The 19,736-nt window shown below is 44.3% G+C and overlaps 1 protein-coding gene and 1 long non-coding RNA gene across 2 annotated transcripts in view; both read left to right on the top strand.

The window, feature by feature from the left end:
• Positions 1-19,736, top strand: part of LOC144988226 (uncharacterized) — a 237,683-nt gene that overhangs the window by 82,919 nt on the left and 135,028 nt on the right. The window lies entirely within an intron of this gene.
• LOC144990535 (uncharacterized) overlaps positions 287-19,736 on the top strand; it is a 35,498-nt gene continuing 16,048 nt past the window's right edge. The window contains exon 1 of the mRNA XM_078944057.1: positions 287-387. Within this exon, the coding sequence (XP_078800183.1) occupies positions 312-387 (76 nt within the window). The 5' untranslated portion in view covers positions 287-311. The remainder of the gene's footprint in view (positions 388-19,736) is intronic.

The raw sequence follows: 19,736 nt of genomic DNA on the forward strand, positions 1-19,736 counted from the left end.
GCAGTTCTTCATATTTTACGTCTGGCTGGTCGCCTTAGTTTTGTGGCTAGAAAACAATGGAAAAGTTGGTGATGACAGGTGGATGGATGACGTTCTTCTGGTCTTTTTCCAAACCACATCTTCCATTAACTTACAGAGTATTATTGAAGTGAATCAGCAATTTTTACTTGTTTTAGAAGACCTTTCCTTTATGTCATTACACACTTTAATCCCATTCAGAGTTTTGATTGTTTTCTAACCGTTTATTCTATATTTCAGTTATTTTTGTCAATAGAATATTTTAATCTACTTTATTATGTCTTCAGAGGAAAATGGCGTCGGCGCCCTTCTTCTTCTTCTTCTTGGGTCTTTTGTTTCTAGCCTGGTTCACCGCCGACGTTCACTCGGGTAAGTTCCGATTTATTCTCTAAGAATGTTCTAGAATCAGAATCTGTGTTTACCAAAATAAAAATCTGTGTTTTATTTTATTTTTTTCAAAATTGTTTTTGTTGGATTTTAGAGCAGCAATATTGAACACGTGATAACAACAATGAATACACTCCCCCCCCCCCCCCCCCATTGAAACCAAAAACAAAAGGAAAAAAACCCAAACAGAAAGGCGATACACATCCCATCACCAAGCCTAAGATTCACCAAAAACTTACAATAATAGTAATGAATAATTAAAATTAAGAAAATAAAATGGCAGTACAACATATGTGACAAAAGCAACTCTCCAGGGATCACGAATAGGAGATGTGTAAAGCAATAGAAGACACAAAAAACAAAAACACAAAAATGGTCTTCATAAACAGAACAAATAGTTCAGGTCAGATATATTTTAAAGTGACAATGAGTGAGCGCAAATAAAATAACTGAAATACCTAAAAGTACATTTTTTGGGAAAATGAGAGCCAGCTAGGTGGGTATGTTACGTGATTGTAAGGTGTTACCATGTCCAAAAAAGGGTTGCCAAACTTTAAAGAACTTGCCCGTGACACCACGTAGAGTCAACTTAATCTTTTCAAGTATACTATAGTGCAAAACATCTTTAATCCAGATTTCCAGCTTAGGAGGAGAGGGAGACTTACAACACAACAAAATCCTGCGTCTTGCCAAAAAAGTGAGAAATGCCACAAAATCAGATTGTAGTGTTGGCAAGTTTGTCATATTGGGGATGACCCCAAACAAGGCAGTTAACGGCTCAGGTTTGAGGGGCAATTTGAGGGTCTGCGTTAAGAATCCGAAGACGTTAGTCCAATACTGTGCAAGTGATGGACATAACCAAAACATATGAGTAGAAGAGGCGGGGATTGGTGACAGCGATCGCATTCAGGATTAATATCTGGGCATATCCGAGAGAGTCGAGTTTTAGTCCAGTGGTGTTCGGTGCAAAACTTTCCATTGAATCAATCCATGTTTAGCACATAATGAGGAGCTATGGACCCGCTTCAGGATTTTGTCCCAAAGGTCGTCCTGGATCACAAAACCCAAAGCCTGTTTCCATGCCATTTTAACCGTCGCAGTAGAAGACTTGCACTTAAAACATATCCTCTCATACAGACATGATATCATCCCTTTTGATAGTGGTGGTGGAATCAGAAGATTGTCAAAACCATGGTCGGGTGGTCTGGGTGGAAACTGGTGAGTTTTATCCTTGACAAAACTACGGATTTGTAAGTAGCGGAAAAAGTGGTTCTTTGGAAGACCGAATTTGAAAGTAAGTTGTTCAAAGGAGGCAAACGTGCCCTCAATATAGAGGTCCTTGAGTGATCTGATACCCAAGGAGACCCAAACGGAGAATGCTCCATCCACTGTTGAGGGCCGAAATGAAGGGTTTTTTCAATGAGGAATTGTAAGGAAAGAGATTTTATTTTAAAGTAATGTCTAAACCAGGGGTCGGCAACCCATGGCTCCAGAGCCACATGTGGCTCTTTCATCCTTCTGTTGTGGCTCCCTGTGACTTTGGAAAATAATGAGTATTTATAAAATGAGTATTTAAAAAAAATTCAAATTTATTTTAGTTTGTTCATTTTTCATGGCATTTCAAAGGCGCTGCTGGCTCCGTGCGAGGCACGTGCCACGTAAAAAACAGCTTCCTTGGTGGGCTCGTGTTTGTCGGGCGAGGGCTGCGGAGCTGATAGCAGGAGGAGACGCGGGGCGGCTTCAATAAACACTCTGGGTCTGGAGTGATTTTCTGCTGGGGGCTTGGCGTGGCGCAGAACGGGGAGCGGCTTTCTTTATTTTTTATTTTTTATTTTTTTTAACTTGTCCTGTCCAACAGCTAGGCAGGCAGATGAGAGCTGAGGGCCTCTTGTGTTGGACATATTTTACTTTAACAAGAGGGGTTATTAATCTTCAGACAAACCAAAGGTATGACTGAACAAACCCCTTTTGTAATTGAGGCCAAACCTTTATTCATTTCAACCATGATTGAAAATCTTTGGTGTTGGACCGGACGGAAAAGGAAAGAAGGGAAGAAGAGGGAGGGATCTCAGAGGGGGGGGGGGGGGGGGGGTGATAGTGAGAGGGGGGGTAAGACCATGAAGCAGCATAAAGCAGACAGGTTTACTGGTTGTTTATCATTACGGTACAGTTCAAATGTAGTACAAAAAGGGCGGGGCCTGTTCGCACACACTCAAATATTATCAACACACCTTCTAGCTGCAAAAAAATGTTCACATGTCAACATGTACACAAAACAGATAGTGTTCACGAACGCATACCTATGCCTTTAAACCAACTAGTGTGAAATCTTTCATTCATTCAATCATGCAAACTATAAGTGCAAAGTGAGCTAACACCTGTGCTCAGGTGAGTGTTTATGTTCTTCTAAAATGGATGGTGGAATGTGAAAAGAAGGAGGAGGAGTGCCCAGCCACCCCCACACCCAGACCCCCGCCACAGCAGCAGCGGCAGCCGGAATTCCCCCAACGCCACACGGGAACAGGCAGGGAACGACCGCCCCCCGGGCGACCAAGACCGCCACCCAGGCCAGGGCCAGCAGGACTGCCGCGAGGCCCCCAGAGCCAGAGAGCAGGGAGGCGCGGAGGGAAAGAGAGCGCCGCCCCAGCCCAGCCAGGAAAGCAGCCCCCCCGCCGCGCCGGAAGAGCCCAACGCAGGGCCCCACCGGAGAAGGACGCCCACAGCCCCAGACGAGCACCCCACCACCACCCAGGAGTTCCGGGCATCCCCCCGCCCCAACCCCAGGTACGAGCCAGGACCCCCCAAGGGAGACCCGCTCCGCACTCCAGGCAGCCACCCACCCGGCCCACGGTTGGTCCAGGGAGGAGCAAGGCAGGGGCCCGCCTTCCCCGCCCAGGAGGGGGGAACCCTGGGGAAAAAAGGGTGGCCCATAAGGGGTGTTATAAATATGGCCCGACCAGGCTCGGCCATGTTGGAAGTTTGGCGGGGCCCAGCGCTCAGGGGCAAGGACCAGGACCCACCCCCCAGGGACACGAACACCCCCGGCTCAGGTGTAATATGAACCCCCCCACCGTGCGGAGAGAGCACCGCCGGGCCCAGGGAGCCGGCACCCAAGGGACACGGCCACCATCGCCAAGTGGCCCGCACCCCCCACCAGGGAAGGGGTAGGGGACAGATGGACCCAGGTCCCACCTTCCTTGCAAAATGTGTGTGCGTGTATGTGTGTATGAGAGGGTGTGTGTGTGCATGTGTGTGTGTTTATGTTGGAATGTATATATTGAAGGGTGTGTGTACTAAGGAGGTTGCAGTTAAAATTGGCGAGTAGGGCACTAGGGGGACATCTCCTGATTACTCACAGTGATGTCCCCTTACCCTTCCCACCAAGGGGCCCTAAATGTCTAAGGTGCGGTTAAAATTGGCGGGTAGGGTGCCAGGAGGACATCTGCTGCTTGCTTGCAGTGATGTCCAAGCACCCCCCCTACCAAGGACCCTTCATGTCTAAGGTGCAAATAAAACCGAAAGAGGGGGGGGCCCACTCCATACGGCAGCCATAGGAGGGGGGCCACTGCCAAGTAGCCCCCCCCCCAAGGCGCATCGCAGGCTAGACCCACCACCCCCTCACCCTAATATGAGGTTATATGAGGAAGGGGGTAAGTTGGGGACAGCTGGTAGACTGTCCCCCGGTGGTCAAACAGCTGTCCCCCATCCCCCCCCCAGCAAAGAGGCCAGGGCCACCCAGCCCAGGGGCCCCAACCCCGGAGGCGCCGACACCCCAGGCCCGGCACCACCCACCCCACACAGAGAGAGAGGAGCCAGAGAGCGCCGCCCCCCCCGGAGCAAGCCCAGGCCCCCACCCCCAGACGCCGGCCCTAGAGGAGCTCTGGTCAGGCCTTGACGGGACCGAGGAGGCCAACCGGCCGAGGCAACCACTGATTGCCTCAGCGGAGACCCCGACCCGTTAGCACCCCCGACCCGTACCAATAATGGGCCCCCCCAGAACGCCCCCCCACAGGACAGGGCCGACAAACCCCCCACCCCACCCCACCCCAGACCCCGCAGCCGAAGCGGATGACACCCAGAGCGACCGGGGACCTCGAGAGGGTTGTCCCGTCCCGTCCCAGAGCCAGGGAAGGGCCGATCCCAGCCCCAGGTGCAGATGGGCAGCCCATCCAGCGCCGCTGCCCCCCCCCCCCCCCCGAGCAGGGCCCCCCGCCAACCCCCCCCAGCGCAGGCAAAGGGACCACCCCCCCAAGCCAAGCCAGACCACCCCCCCACCACGCACCCCCACACCCAAGCCCAGAGGACCACGCAGCGCCCCAGCCCGCCCCACCCAGGCAACGGACCCGACCCCCCGACCAACGGAGCCCCCACCTCCCCCGCCAGGCACCGGAGGCCCCGACCCCCACCCCAAACCACGGCAGAAGGGCAAGGAGCAGCGACGACCAAGCCCCCCACCCCTTAAGTCATGGAGTCAACCACAGGAGACCAGAGAGACCAAATTCTTTCAAAGTTACTTGAGCTTTGGGCTGACATTTTTTCCAAGCTGATATGATCAAACAGCAGATTTCTATGTTGACTTATGTTTATATTTTTCTTGTTTTTCCAATTTATTAAAATAGTTTTTTTGGCAATACAAAGAGTTGTGAAAATGATAGATGCTAATCCTTCTTCTATATCGATGGCACTCATGTCACCAAGCACACAAAGTGACGGTGAAGCCGTGATTGAAACCTTAAGCCAGACTGATAAATCGGCACATACGTTCTGCCAGAGAGCCTGGACAGGAGTGCAGAACCACAGTGCGTGCATGTAGCTGTCGGTTAGATTATTATCACAGTGCTCGCAAATATCTGAGTTACTGAGACCCATCTTGAACATCCTCTGTCCAGTGAAGTAAATTCTGTGAAGAGTTTTGAGATTGATTAGCTGCAAATTTGGACTTTTTGTCAGTTTAAAGGTGTTTAGACAGAGTTCTGACCAGAAGCTTTCATCTGTGCTGATGCTCAAATCTGCATCCCATTTTTTTGTTGGAAGGGCAATATTGTTATCTAAATCAGTGTTTTTCAACCTTTTCTGAGCCACGGCACACTTTAACCTTAAAAAAAATCCCGCGGCACACCAGCATCCAAAAATAAAAAAAAAGGAGAAACTCATAGTCTGTATTGATCTACAGTCCCTGCACAATCTCACATGCATTTTTGAGATAATTGCTACAGAAAAAGCTGGAAACTGCAGCTGTTTTTTCTAAAAGATGCAATAAAAGTTAAGTTAGAAAATTTAAAAACAGCTTGTGTGTTCCTTGGTTTCAAGACGTTTAACAACAGATCTCCTTTTGCGCTGTCACTCTCACAACCCAATGCATCATGGGAAATGTAGTGCATAAAACGGCCGAAGATCGGTTTTCGGAGCTTCATTGTTTTGTTCACTTGTTCCACGCTCTGATACCGGATTCTGTGCAAAGCTACACCGCTAAAGACGAGCTTTAGCTGGTATTTCTGTTAGAACTGAGCGACTTTACGAGCTAAATCGGGACAAGGAAGTGAAGACTTTAAGCACTTCTGATTGGTCAGACCGATGACATGTGATTAACCCCCCAAGAATGATTGGTGGAGACAGTTAAAGAGACGGGACTTTTCCAAAATACAGCCGAAGGTGCAGCTGAATCGCGGTACTGTACCGTCATTCATATCAAAATGTCTTTAATAAAATAAAATAAACGCAAAGAAAAAGTATTTTACGATCTTTTATATTCCTAACTCCTCAGTGTTTTATCAGGGCCTGTTTGGATGAACACAGAGCTAAAATCCTGGAGATGGGAAATGTTTTTAGATCAGTTAATGAGGGCAGTTTCCCACGGCACACTTGGCCATCTCCCACGGCACACTAGTGTGCCGCGGCACACTGGTTGAAAAACACTGATCTAAATTACATAAAAGTTTGTATATTTTGGAGAGAGTTCTATTCATTGAAAAATTAATCAGAGTGGTAACTACATCTGGTAGCTTTAAATCGTCGTCTTTAAATTTATATTTTTTAGTAATACTTGATTTAAGTTGATATTCCAAGAAGTTATTTATTCCATGTTTGTCTTGAAGTTCCTGGGGAGTTATGAATCTTCTATCAATAATTACGTGCTCTAGTTGTTTTATGACCCCTGCTTGCCTAGCTGGGAAGTGAATCATTTTTTTGTTAATAAGGATGTCCGGGTTGTTCCAGATGGGTGTCATTTTGCACGGTTGAATTGATGATTTTGATATTTTGAGAAATTCCCACCAGGCTGTTAAAGTGGCATTTATATTAATGCTTTTGAAACAATCCTGTTTTTTTAACTGTTTGGCTCCGGGTGCTTTTTTTCATTAGGGGCGGTCCCAAATGGCTCTTTGAGTAAAAAAGGTTGCCGACCCCTGGTCTAAACTGATACCAAATTTTCAATGTGACTTTGATAACAGTGTTATCGTAATATTCAGGGCTCGGTAATTGCTTAGGAGCTTAAATTAGTGATTTTAATGAAGACGAGACACAAGAGGAGGCCTCAAGGTTCAACCATTCTGGGGCACTATCTAAGCCATCTCACTGTAGCCAATACCTAATGACGCGAAAATTGCATGCCCAGTAATAAAACATAAAGTTTGGCAGGGCCATCCCTCCTGCACACTTTGGTCGTTGGAGGTATGTTTTACGAATTCAAGGAGGCTTGTTGTTCCAAATGAATCTAGACAGAGTCTGATCAAGCTTACAGTAAAAAGAGATTGGGATAAAGGCAGGAACACATTGAAAAAGAAAAGAGAACTTTGGGAGCACGTTCATTTTGATTGTATTGATTCGGCCAGCTACTGACAGGTGAAGTAGTGACCATCTGTCCAAATCACTTTTAATTTTGATTAAGAGTGGGTCAAAATTTGACTTAAAAAGGTTTTCAAATTTGCTGGTAACCTTCACCCTCAAGTATGTGAAACTATCTAGTGAAACCTGAAATGGGAGAACGGCAGTTGGATATGCTTGAGCAGCAACATTCACAGGAAAAAGATCACTTTTTCCAAGGTTCAGCGAAGAGTTGAGAGCAGAGTGGGAAAAGAGAGAGTGGGATTTGAGATATAAAGAAGCAAATCATCAGCATATAATGAAATTCGCCATTCCATTTCTTGTTACTCCAGCAATCTGGCAGTTGGATCTAAGTGAGATGGCCAAAGGTTCTATAGCAATAGCAAAGAGCAATGGCGACAAATGACATCCCTGTCTCATACCTTTAAAAAGAAGAAAAAAGTCAGAGTGAGTGTTGTTTGTTTTGAATAAGGCAAGTGGGGAGGTATACAAAGGCCTTACCCAAGAAGTGAACATTTTACCAAATCCAAATTTCTCCAAGACATAGAAAAGGTAATCCCATTCAACTCTGTCGAAAGCCTTCTCAGGATCTAGACTTATGACAAACTCAGGCTCGATGTTGTCTGAAGAGTTATAGAGAACATTAAACAACCGTCTGAGATTGGAAAAAGCATATCTCCCTTTAAAAAATCTTGTTTGGTCCAGACTGATCACTGATGGCAAAATTCCCTCAATACGCAAAGCTAGAAGCTTGGCAAGAATTTTATAATCCACATTTAATAGGGAGATAGGGCGATATGAGCCACAGGATAAAGGATCCTTGGGATACAGTTGCTTGTCGGAGAAATAATGGGAGGGAACCCACTTCCAGTGAGTGTTTAACCCTTATGTGGTGTTCGGGTCTGTGGGACCCGTTTTCATTTTTTATCAAAAGAAAAATGATACAATTAATTAATTTTTCAAACTCAGACTCACTGGCCTTGGCTCATTTTCTGTGAAGAACATATATCAGAATACATTTTTAATGACCACACACCGTATACCCCCCCAACACATTTCTATTACATATAAGATGTTCGGGTCCACTGGACCCGGGACTAATAGAAGTGTGGAAATTGATGTTTTATGTACCTACACTCTGTCCTCCACCTGTCTAGGCCTGCTGTGTGTGTGTGTGTGTGTGTGTGTAGGTGTGTGTGTGTGTGTGTGACCAGTGAGAAAGAGAGAGAGAGTGGCAGAGAGAGAAAGCTTCACTGTAAATGTGAGTTCTGTTTCTGCACCTGCGGTTCCCGCACAAGGTTGCAACATTGTTAGAATAATTCAAGCATCAACTCTGTTTGCTCTCGTTCTCCCGCACATTTGACCATTTGACTTTCTTGTGGGAATCTTTAATATCTCAATCTTTATCGGCTACAAATTGGAGGCGGGACACGTTAAATATAGCTTTGCCAGTGTGGTTTCTTATCGCAACTGATCAAAATGGCCAAAAGACTTTCTGCGCAGAGGGCCCTGGAATTGATTTTAGAAGAGAGAGACGTTTTTGATGATGATGTCTACATGGGAGACAATTCAGAAGAGGAGGTTTCAGAATTAGAGGATCACATTTCTGAAAATTCAGAGTCTGACAGTGACTCTGAAGAAGATGATTAGATTGGGGCGGCTGTGGTGCAGCGGTAGGGCGGTCGACCCATGATCGTAATATTGCAGGTTCAATTCCCGCCTTGCACGGCCATGAGTCGAAGTGTCCTTGGGCAAGACACTGTGAACCCAACCTTGCCTCTGGTGGTAGGCGGGCGCCTGTGTTTGGCAGTGGAGCCGCCACCAGTGTCTGAATGAGTGTGTGACTGGGTGAATGGGTCTGTGACTGTAAAGGGCTTTGTCCTTGTAGGAAGAAAGGCACTATATAAGTATATGCCATTTACAATTTACCATTCAGATTGAGCATCAGCCAGTTCCAAAACGAAGCCATCAGCACCCAGCCACAGGACCAGACCGTCAGCAGCCAGGACCATGTGTTTTATAGGCTAGTGGCTAAAAGGCCATGTGTTCAATGGGGCTGATGTGTTGTCTTGACTAATAGGTTTACTCTATGTGTTCAGCTTGTGTTGTGCACCTGAATGGGTTCAGTTTCTGTGTTCAAATAAATAAAAGTCAGTAGTTTTGAAAACCCTTGCTTCACTTGAAAATTTGTTTCCACTCATATCTTTTTTTTTAATTGATTTTCTTTATCACGTTTTAAATACTGAGTTGTGAATGTGATCTAATAAAGGTAAAGGGAAAATATTAACCAAATATACTGACTGTAATTGGATGAGGTAAACATCTGTCGAGTATTTTAACATCAAAGTGTTTGATTGTGAGGCATTAAAAACCACAACATGCAACGGGTCCACCAGACCCACGAACACTGGCTGAGTAACAACAATATGAACACCACACAAGGGTTAAACATTTTAAGTATTGAAGGTGCCAATTTAGGCATAAATTTTCGGTAGAACTCAACAGGGAACCCATCTTGTCCAGGGCATTTAGAACATTGCATCTTATTTATAGCCTGCAAAATTTCTTTAGTCGTTATGGGCTCCTCTAATCTAGTGTTTTTCAACCAGTCGGGAGATGGTCAAGTGTGCCGTGAGAAATTGCTCTCATTAACTGATCTAAAAACAATTACCATCTCCAGGAAATCAGCTCTTTGTTCATCCAAACAGGCCCTGATAAAACACTGAGAAGTTAAGAATATGAAATATCATAAAATTATTTTTTAATTTGAGTTTATATGATTCTATTAAATACATTTTGATAAGAATAACGGGATACCGCAATTCAGCTGCAGCTATAACTGTGTAAGGAAAAGTCCCGCCCCTTTAACTGTCTCCACCAATCATTCTTGAAGGCTAAATCACATGTCATCAGTCTGACCAATCAGAAGTGGTTAAAGTATTCACTTCCTTGTTTCGATTTAGCGCAAAAAAGTCTCTCTGTTCTAACAAAAATACCAGCTAAAGCTCGTCTTTAGCGGTGTAGCTTTCTACAGAATCTGGTATCAGACCGTGGAACAAGTGAACAAAACCATGAAGCTCAGAGACGCTGGTCTTTCCGCGGTCACCGGATTATCGGCACTACATCTCCCATGATGCATTAAAGTGACTGTTTTAGCGGACAATGAGTCTCTCCTCTTAACGTCTTAAAACAACAAACACACATCAAACAGTTTTTGAATCTTTTGACTTAATTTTTAATACATCTTTTAAAAAAAAAGAAACAGCTGCAGCTTTCGGCTTTTTGTGCAACAATTATCACAAAAATGCATGTGAGATTGTGGAGGGGCTATAGATCAATACAGACTATGAGCTTTTTTGTTTTTTTTATTTATCTATTTTTTTGGATGCTGGTGTGCCGCGGGATTTTTGTCAAGGTTAAAGTGTGCCCTGGCTCAAAAAAGTTTGAAAATCACTGCTCTAATCGATCGCTATGTATGTTCAATTACCGGAAAATTCTGACAATTAAAGAAGGAGTCCAAGGATGCCGTGCTGGGTGTGAAGTGAAGTGAAGTGATGAATAGAACTCACAAAATTGGTTATTAATTATTTGAGGATCTGTGGAGACTCCATCTGGTGTCTGAATTTGGGTAATGAGATGCGCTGCTGCTGCACTACGAAGCTGATGGGAGAGTAATTTGCTAGCCTTGTCTCCGTACTCGTACTGAGAGTGTTGCAATTTAAGTAAGGATTCCTCAGCTTGAGCTGATGATAAGAGGTCGAACCTAGCCTGTAAAGACAACCTGTCATTATAGACCTCGGGTGATGGGCAGGCAGCATAAAGCTCATCAAGTTGTAATATTCGTGTAGTGATCTCCAAAACCTTTGCCCTCCTCTGCCTCCTCTCATAGTCAGCATAGGATATGATAAGCCCTCTGATGAAAGCTTTAAAAGTTTCCCATAGAAGGGAGGGCGATATACCTGGTGTGACGTTAGTGGCAATAAAGAGGTCTATCTTAGATGCCACAAAGGCTGTAAATTTTTCATCTGCAAGTAGTCGTGTGTTCAAGCGCCATGGAGGAAATGAGAAATTTTTGCCAACTGCCAGGTCTAAAATCACTGGAGCATGATCAGATATGACTATAGCATCATGGGAGCAGGAGCGAATATGCGACACAAGCCGGCTATCTAAAAGAAAATAATCAATGCGAGTATATGTGTGGTGTACAGGAGAAAAAAAAGTATAGTCTCTGCGTAAGGGATTGAGAAAACGCCATGTGTAAATAACTGAAAATTCCTGAAGAAAAGTGTTAATAACTTTAGATGAATTTGATTATCTACTTCGCTTATTTGAGGATCGATCTAGTTGACCAAGCCAACAATTAAAGTCCCCCCCAAGAACGAGAAAATGGGAACTTAAATCTGGGATTTTAGAGAAAAAGGAACTAAAAAAGTTATGATTGTCCCAGTTGGGTGCATAAACATTTGCAAAAATGAGTTTAGTGTTAAATATGCTTCCTTTTACAATAATGTATCTACCATTAGGGTCAGCAATAACGCTAAAGTCTGTGTTTTAAACTAGAACTCTGATGTAACATGAATCCGTTAGTTGGTAGTTGTCGTTCACTAGTGATGGTGGATGAGGCCTCGTGAAGCTTACGGGACTCTCCCCAAACTGGATTGATTCTGTGTCCATCAGTACCGACTACTGCTACACCCAAAACCTTATATTATGTTAACAAGTTAAGAAACTCCACTGATAAACCGATTAAGTAAACGAAACCCAATATTTGTCCTTGTAGTTCCTCTTTCCCTTGTCTGTCTCTATAATGCCCCAACGTTGAGGAGGGGCTTTAATTTTGACAGTTCTGCAGTACAAATGCCACTTTTATGGAAGCATTTCGGCAGCATTATTCAAAATAAAAGTCAAAACCAGAAATTATTTTTCATTTTTAATGTAAAGCTATATTTTTCACTCAAAATGAAAAAGAAAAATCAAAACTTCAAATGCTTTTTCTTTTTCTACTTAAAAACGATTCTGTCACTTAATTAAGTTGAAAATGTAAAGAGAGGATTGCATTTTCATTTTCACATCCACCCTGCGAATAGTGTTGCATAATTCAACTCCACTTAGCATTTACAGAGGGGAGGCGGGGCGATGTCGTCTGCGCTTTCTCTGTGTGTCTGGCTGCTAACAGACTCATGCTAGGAGCAGTGCGGCCAGGCATGTAGCTTTGTGTTAGCATTGAGCAGTCCGCAGGCTCGGCCTGCGATTCGAAGCTTCCCCCAGACTAGCTTCGTCTTCGGACCGACTGAGGCCTCAACCTAGCAGGTCTGGGAAGTGTTCACTCCGTCTAAACACAAAGTTAGTTTGGGAAAAGCCAGTCTGCAGAAGGCGGAAGTGCTGCTACGTAGACCTGAAAAACTGTAGACCATCATGTGAATTTGTGTTTCCAGTGGTGTCCAGACAAAATAAAGGCTGATGTAATTCCAGCACATTTACATGGGCGGCCGTGGTGCAGCGGTAGGGCAGTCGACCCATGATCATAAGATTGCAGGTTCGATTCCCGCCTTGCACGCCCATGTGTCGAAGTGTTCATGGGCAAGACACTGAACCCCACCTTGCCTATGGTGGGAGGTTGGCGCCAGTCAAGCGGTTGACTGTTAAGCGGTTTGGGCCTTCGAATGAAGGTAGAAAGCGCTATACAAGTATACCCCATTTACCATTTAAATCCAAGATGGTCATTACAACATTTAGGAGTTGGAGTACGTATTCGCCTAATGCTAACCCTTCTTCCAGGTCCTTCCAGCCAACAGCTATTGACATGCTAAACGTTTGCTGGTTGGACCAACGCACAATGACGTCATCACCCCCCCCCCCCCCCCCCCCCCGGAAATAATAACTGGAATTGAATTATGCGACACTTTTTGCAGGGTGGATGTGAAAACGCAAAGGCAAACCCCTCTTTCCATTTTCATTTTATTTATGACACAGAATAAGCAGTTTTTAAATAATTCCACAAAATACATTAAAACACCACTTTCAACTATTTCGGAAAGACTCACTAAAAGAAAATATCTAACACAGGTGGGCGGGGAAAGCGGGGGCAAACGCAACCCAGGCCATCAAAAAAATTTTTTTCCTACTCTGTTAAACTCACCGCTGGACTGATTTAGCACCCAAGTTACTGTAATGTAACTGAGAAAATTAGGTAATTTTTCAAAATAAAATATTTTTAAAAATAAAAGACACCATAGACTAATTATAAAACTAACTAAAACCCGCCACATTGACACCAAACCGGCCTTAATCAAAAATTCTCCACAAAATCACAATCAAATCCACCAATTGGGTGGAAAACTGCAGAATCTGGCAACACTGCTGGTAGATGCACTTCCTTGTTTGGCTTGGCTTTGGCTGTCACACACAGACACAGTGACTTTTCTTGAAGCAATACTTGCACTGATACGGTTTAAAGGAGTTTCTCTCTCAGGAGACAAAAGATGGAGAACGTGTCATTGCTTGCTTATGCTTCCAGAGAGCTTCGAGGACCTGAAAGAAATTATTCTACCTCGGAAAAGGAATGTTTGGCTGTTGTCTGGGTGTTTGAGAAATGGCGACACTATCTGGAAGGAAAGGAGTTTCTGTCTACACAGACCATGCTGCATTGTAATTGGCGTTCAATTGTCCTAAAACAACATCTCGATTGATGCGCTGGATTTTGCAGTTGCAACAATTCCACTTCAAGATCCTCTATAGAAAAGGTTGCCTCAATGTTGCACTGGATGCATTGTCTCGGGGATATAAACCCTTGATCATAAAGCCATCTTCATGCTTTGCTGTCAACCTGAAAAGTCCTTCAGATCTTCCAACCAGTTTAGCAGAAATCGCTCAAGCACAACATCATGACCCAACACTGATGTCACTTTGAAACGGTCTCAAAGTGACATCAACACTTCTCCCCAAAGGATCAGCTTAGCAGTACATCAGGGTGTTTTGTATCGCAGAGTTTCCTTGCAGAACCAAGGAGAAAGGTTCCAACTGGTATTGCCTCAGGTTTTAGTCCCAGAGTTTCTCAATTTTGCTCTCATGATAAACCTTTGGGAGGACATCTGGGACGTCTGAAAACCCTCCTGAAGATCCTAGATGTAGCTTGTTGGCCAAGCATACGCAAAGATGTCTGGGAACACACAAATAAATGTGAAACTTGCCTGAAGTACAAACCTGGCAATTGCACCTTCAGGTTTATTAGAAAATATCACAGTCAACAAACCTGGAGAGATGTTCGGAAGAAATCTCATGGGGCCCTTCCCTAGGAGCAAGAAGTCAAACATTTCTTCTTGTGGTGGTCGACTACTATCAAAGTGGGTTGAATCGTTCCCCTTAAGAGACAGTAAAACACCATGAATGATCAAGATTCAGATGGCTCGTGATGTCGCGCAGAAATGCCATTTCACACAGAAAAGTTTCATCTCGGAGCTCTGTTGTGTCTTTTCTTTTGCTTTCCATGAACAAACATATCTTCTCATGTAGCTCGAAACATCTTTGCAGAACCTTTCTCTGGCTTAGCCATCGCACCTCTGTGTGATAGGGCAAGTCACCATACTCTGTATCTAACTCGCCCAGAAATGCCTTGAATTGGCGGTGATTTAAACCATGTTCCATTTTCAAGGCTTTGCCACACGACTCCTGGTGTATTGTGCAGTGATAAGCTGTCAGCTCACCTGTGACGTTTTCCTCCCGCATCCTCTCACGCATCCTTGCGACCAATCCACTCCTGTGCCCACACATCGCGGGTGCTCCGTCTGTTGTCAATCCCACAAGTTTTTCCCAAGGCAGGCCCATCTCATTTACACATCTGGATACCTCTTCATACAGATCTTGTCCTGTAGTTGTGCCATGCAAAGGACGTAATGCCAAAAGCACTTCTGTTATGCTCAGGCTGGAGTCCACTCCACGAATGAAAATTGACAGCTGGGCAATGTCAGATGTGTCGGTGCTCTCATCCACAGCAAGGGAATATGTGATGAAATCTTTTCCCTTTCCCACAAGCTGTTCTTTTAGATTGGTGGAAAGCTGGTCTATACGTTCAGCAACAGTGTTTCTGCTCAGGCTCACGTTTGAAAATAGTTGCCTTTTGTCTAGGCACACTGCGTCACAAACTTTAAGCATACAGTTTTTGATAAACTTTCCCTCTGTAAATGGTCGGGCGGATTTTGCGACCTCTTCCGCCACAATAAAACTCGCCTTGACGGCAGCTCCGCTTTGTGATTTTGCAATTGTGAACAGAGCCTGCTGGGACTTAAGACCTCGTTTTAATTTGTGAAGGAATTTGTTTTATTATTATCATTGTGTAAATGTATTTGTGTAAATGTGTGTTTAAATGTTAACTCAGATTGACCTTTTCTGAAAACAGTTCTGTGTGTTTGTTCATCTGCTTCTCATCTCCCACCCAGGATGAGGGGTTTTACGACACACTGTCCTGAGCTGATAAGGGATACTGTTTGAAGTTAGAATCCAACCAAATGGGTCATTATACAACACCCCCTAATGAACTTTTCTCTTTGTCTGGATATTGTGACCTCCCACTTGTGTTCTTAATAAAAGCAGCATGAGGAGAGGCAGACCTTTGAGAAGAGAAGCGTGGTAGACGTTTTCTGTCACTCTTGCTCTTCTCCCTCGTGCATTAGAAACTTGATTCTTGTTGTGGTTTGTTGTTTATAATTGTGTTTTTCTTTAATGTCTAGATGCATTTATCTGACATAATTCTTCCACCTTCTGTAGCCTTGTTCCGTGTCCATGTTCTTTTCTTTGTCTGTGTGTTTCTTAGACGTTTCATGGTGCCTTCTTAGATTGTATTCTTTCATTACAGCCAAATCTCCACTGTTCTCCACACAGAAGACACACAGGTTTCCCATGTACCTCAGTGAACATGTACTCTGCCTCCCACCTAGCTTGAAACCCCCTGTTCTCAGCATCCCCCATCCATTTAGCCATTTTTCGGGGAGGAAGTAGCTAGCAGAAAGTTGATATCTGCTCTGGCTGCTAATGAACGATGAAGCCGAGGTCCGCTTGCTGCGCTGCAGTGAGTTCGCGGGTTACCGCTGCATTGTGGGAAATGTAGTATTGGTGTGTGCAAAACACCAGCGGGCGGCTACAGCCTGCGGGCCGGTTCTAATAGTAATCAAATATCATCCCGGGGGCCATAGATAATTCATTCGCGGGCCGGATTCTGTCCGCGGGCCTTGACTTTGACATATGTGGTCCAGGTGAATTCTCAATTCTGATTGGCTGCTGGGTGAGCACTGAAGAGTGATAATCCACAGTGATATCTGCACGCCAGCATAAAAATATCACTTTATATCGTCAAATCCTGACTGCAGCGGTGCGGTGACATGTAAACGTGACAATGCGCCACACCGTGTTACAGTCAGCTTTTATGAAAAAAAGTGATCGAAATTGGAAGAATAACAAGAATTTAATACGAATTAAGGACTAAAACCTGGTTAATATTTATTTTTGTTGCAAGTGACCACGGTGAGAGCAGGTTAATGCCCAACAAAGTATGCATTATCAGCATTAACGCACTTTGCATCGGATGGTTCAGGCTTTCACGTCGTGTGTTCATTTCTGACGATGGACACTTCATCGGCCATTATCCCTTACATAACTTTGACGTAGAGACATTCAATTTGGGGAACACAGGAATTAACTACATGTGTGTAAGAATGACTATGGTTGCTATGGAAACCTATCCTTTGTTAAGCCTGCAGACTTGGATTTGACACATTAGAGCTGTTTAAAGTCGCTGCATTGGCTCCCTGTGTGTTTCAGGAGAGATTTTAAAGTTCTCTTAATAGTTTATGAATGTTTTTATGGTTTTGGGTCTTTTTATTTAAATGATCTGCTTTTAAGAAATGAGCCCTTGTGCACCCTGAGGTTCTCTGGTGGCCTCTTAGTTGTTCCTAAAGTGAGGACCAAAACACACGGTGAAGCCTCGTTTAGTCACTACAGTCCTCGTCTGTGGAACAGCCTGATGGAGAAACTCAGGGCTGCAGAGACTGTAGAGCAGTGGTCCCCAACCCCCGGGCCGTGGACCGGTACCGGGCCGCACAAAATGAATAAACAACTTGCATTACTTCCATTTTATTTATTACTGAATCTGAGAGAAGTTTTATTTTGAAAAATCGCCCCATTCTCTGTTCCATCAGTCTATTCAGGGGTGCTCATTACGTCAATCGCGATCGACTGGTAGATCTTCAAGACATAAGGGTAGATCGCAGCCCAGCAAAGATAAATAAAAAATAAAAAATGTACTTCTAAACAATCCACCACCCAATCAAAATCCTAACCGAGGTAGAAGTCTAGATTGACATGCCGAATGGCCAATCGGACATCTTCTACGTCACTGCACACGCGTGTTTAAATACACTGAGTGCAAATTCTGTCTGTTATCAGAAAGTGGCATTCTGACTGCAGCACGTCAAGTCCCTGGGAGAAAACCACTCTGCACAACCGGAGTGTTTATTGGAGCTGCCCCGCGTCTGTCCTCCTGCTATCAGCTTTGCTGTTCTCGCCCAATAAATACGAGCTAATTAAGGAAACTGTTTTTTTTCCCGTGGGACGCGCTTCATACGGAGCCCGCAGCGCTTGGAAATGCCATGCTGCCCACATAGCACGGTTTACAACAGAGCCTGACATACGATAGTAGCTGCTTTCTGTCTTTGTAATAAAATGCTTCATATGTTAATACAAAAGTATCTTTGTGTAATCTTAAGGCCCGTACACACCGGGACGAATATTCGCCAGGCGTTATTCGCCAGCGTTTTTCGCCACGTTTTTTGTGTTCACACCCAGGCGATTTTCGCTGAAGATGAGGCGAGCGAACATGCAGTTTCATTCCCTGACATTAGATGGCGCTTAATGTAAAACAGAAATACTCCTCTACACAAGGTGGCGCTGCGCAACTTTACGATTCTTAAAGTCGCTTTTCACTCAGAAGAAGAGAGCAAGTATTTACTCGCTTGTCAGAATCATACAAAGAAAACATGAATATTTCAAGCACCAGTAGCTCCAGCTCCAGTTCCAGCAATGAAGAAATTATTGTTCTGTTGAAGGATGAAAGACGCCGGAAAAGACGCAGATTTTGGGTACACCCCATAGTTACGAGAAGAGAAGAACATAGGGAGTTTTATCGACTGGTACATGAGCTGAAAATGTGTCATGAGCGTTTTCGGGGATATTTTAGAATCTCCGTCATTATTTCTTTGCGGCAGTGTAGACGCCACTTGGCGTCTATCTTCTTCACTGGTATGTGTGCTCAGCAAGGCAGTTTTGTGTTTGAGCGCCCCCAAGTTGTGTTTTACTGTAACTTCAGAAGCTCCAGACACATGTGCAAAAGCGGCATTCTCATTGGTTGTATAGTTTTTGACGCGGTGCGTCAAACCAAAAAAAAGAACCCGAGGCGTTTTTTAAAAAGTGACGCTTTGACGCGTGGTGTTTTTTCGCGTCGTGTGCACACTCACATTGGTGCCCTTTGTTTAGTCACGAGGCGTTAAACGTCGGCGAATATTGCGCGCAAAATTCGTCCCGGTGTGTACGGGCCTTAACTGTGCAGTTTTCATTCATCAATAAACAACAATGTACTAAAGAAAAAATCTGTGTGTTTTTCAGTTTTTCCACGCATGTTCGGACAATCGGGAGGAAATGAAACCAGGATTCTTTCAAAGTAAAATGCACAGAATTTATTTCCCTAACAGTAGTTCTAAACAGAATTAAAAACAGATCTGGGTCCTCATTTTAGAAGGCCTTCAAAACGCAAGAAGTTACATGCGTCTTACTTGAAGAGCCACAAGAGAGAAGACAATAAAAAAGCGCTCCGCTGGAACTTTTAACGGCGTTTCTGCTTCCCCCTCCTCCACTCGGATTGGCTGACGGATAATCCGCCTTCGTCCATCAGCCATAGTAGAAGGTCACTCCCCGAATCCAGTCCATCCTCTCACGGAAATGAGTCCAAAGGAAGACATGGCTTTCCTCATATAAGTCCATCACAAATCAGATTGACAGCAGCAACTGCGAGAAGCCTCTGGGTAAAAGGTCAGTCTTTTGTTCTTGCTGGGAACCGGACGCCTGGAGCTTTCTCTCACAGATAGGATCTGTCCCACAGATGGTTTGAACGATGGTGGCGTCTAAGTTACTGCTTAGTCTGCTAATCAACACCCAAAAATCAACATCCCCCTCTCCTCTGTAGAGAAAGAGCTGACATCTACAATCAATAGGTCACTCCTCAAGAATGTGCGGTCAGGAGGCATCTTCCAGAATCAAGATATAGTTGCAGCACACACTTCATCAATAAGACTAAACTACAATGGAATATAAAGTAAGACTAATAAAAACGTCATAAAATGAGGACCAAAAGCATAATTTACTTCAGTACAAAAACATGTAACTAATAAACCAACATTTACTAATAGTGTGTGTATATATATATATATATATATATATATATATATATATATATATATATATAT

The sequence above is a fragment of the Oryzias latipes genome, chromosome 2 (assembly GCF_053564925.1).
Source record: "Oryzias latipes strain Hd-rR chromosome 2, Olatipes_Hd-rR_3.1".
NCBI lineage: Eukaryota > Metazoa > Chordata > Actinopteri > Beloniformes > Adrianichthyidae > Oryzias > Oryzias latipes.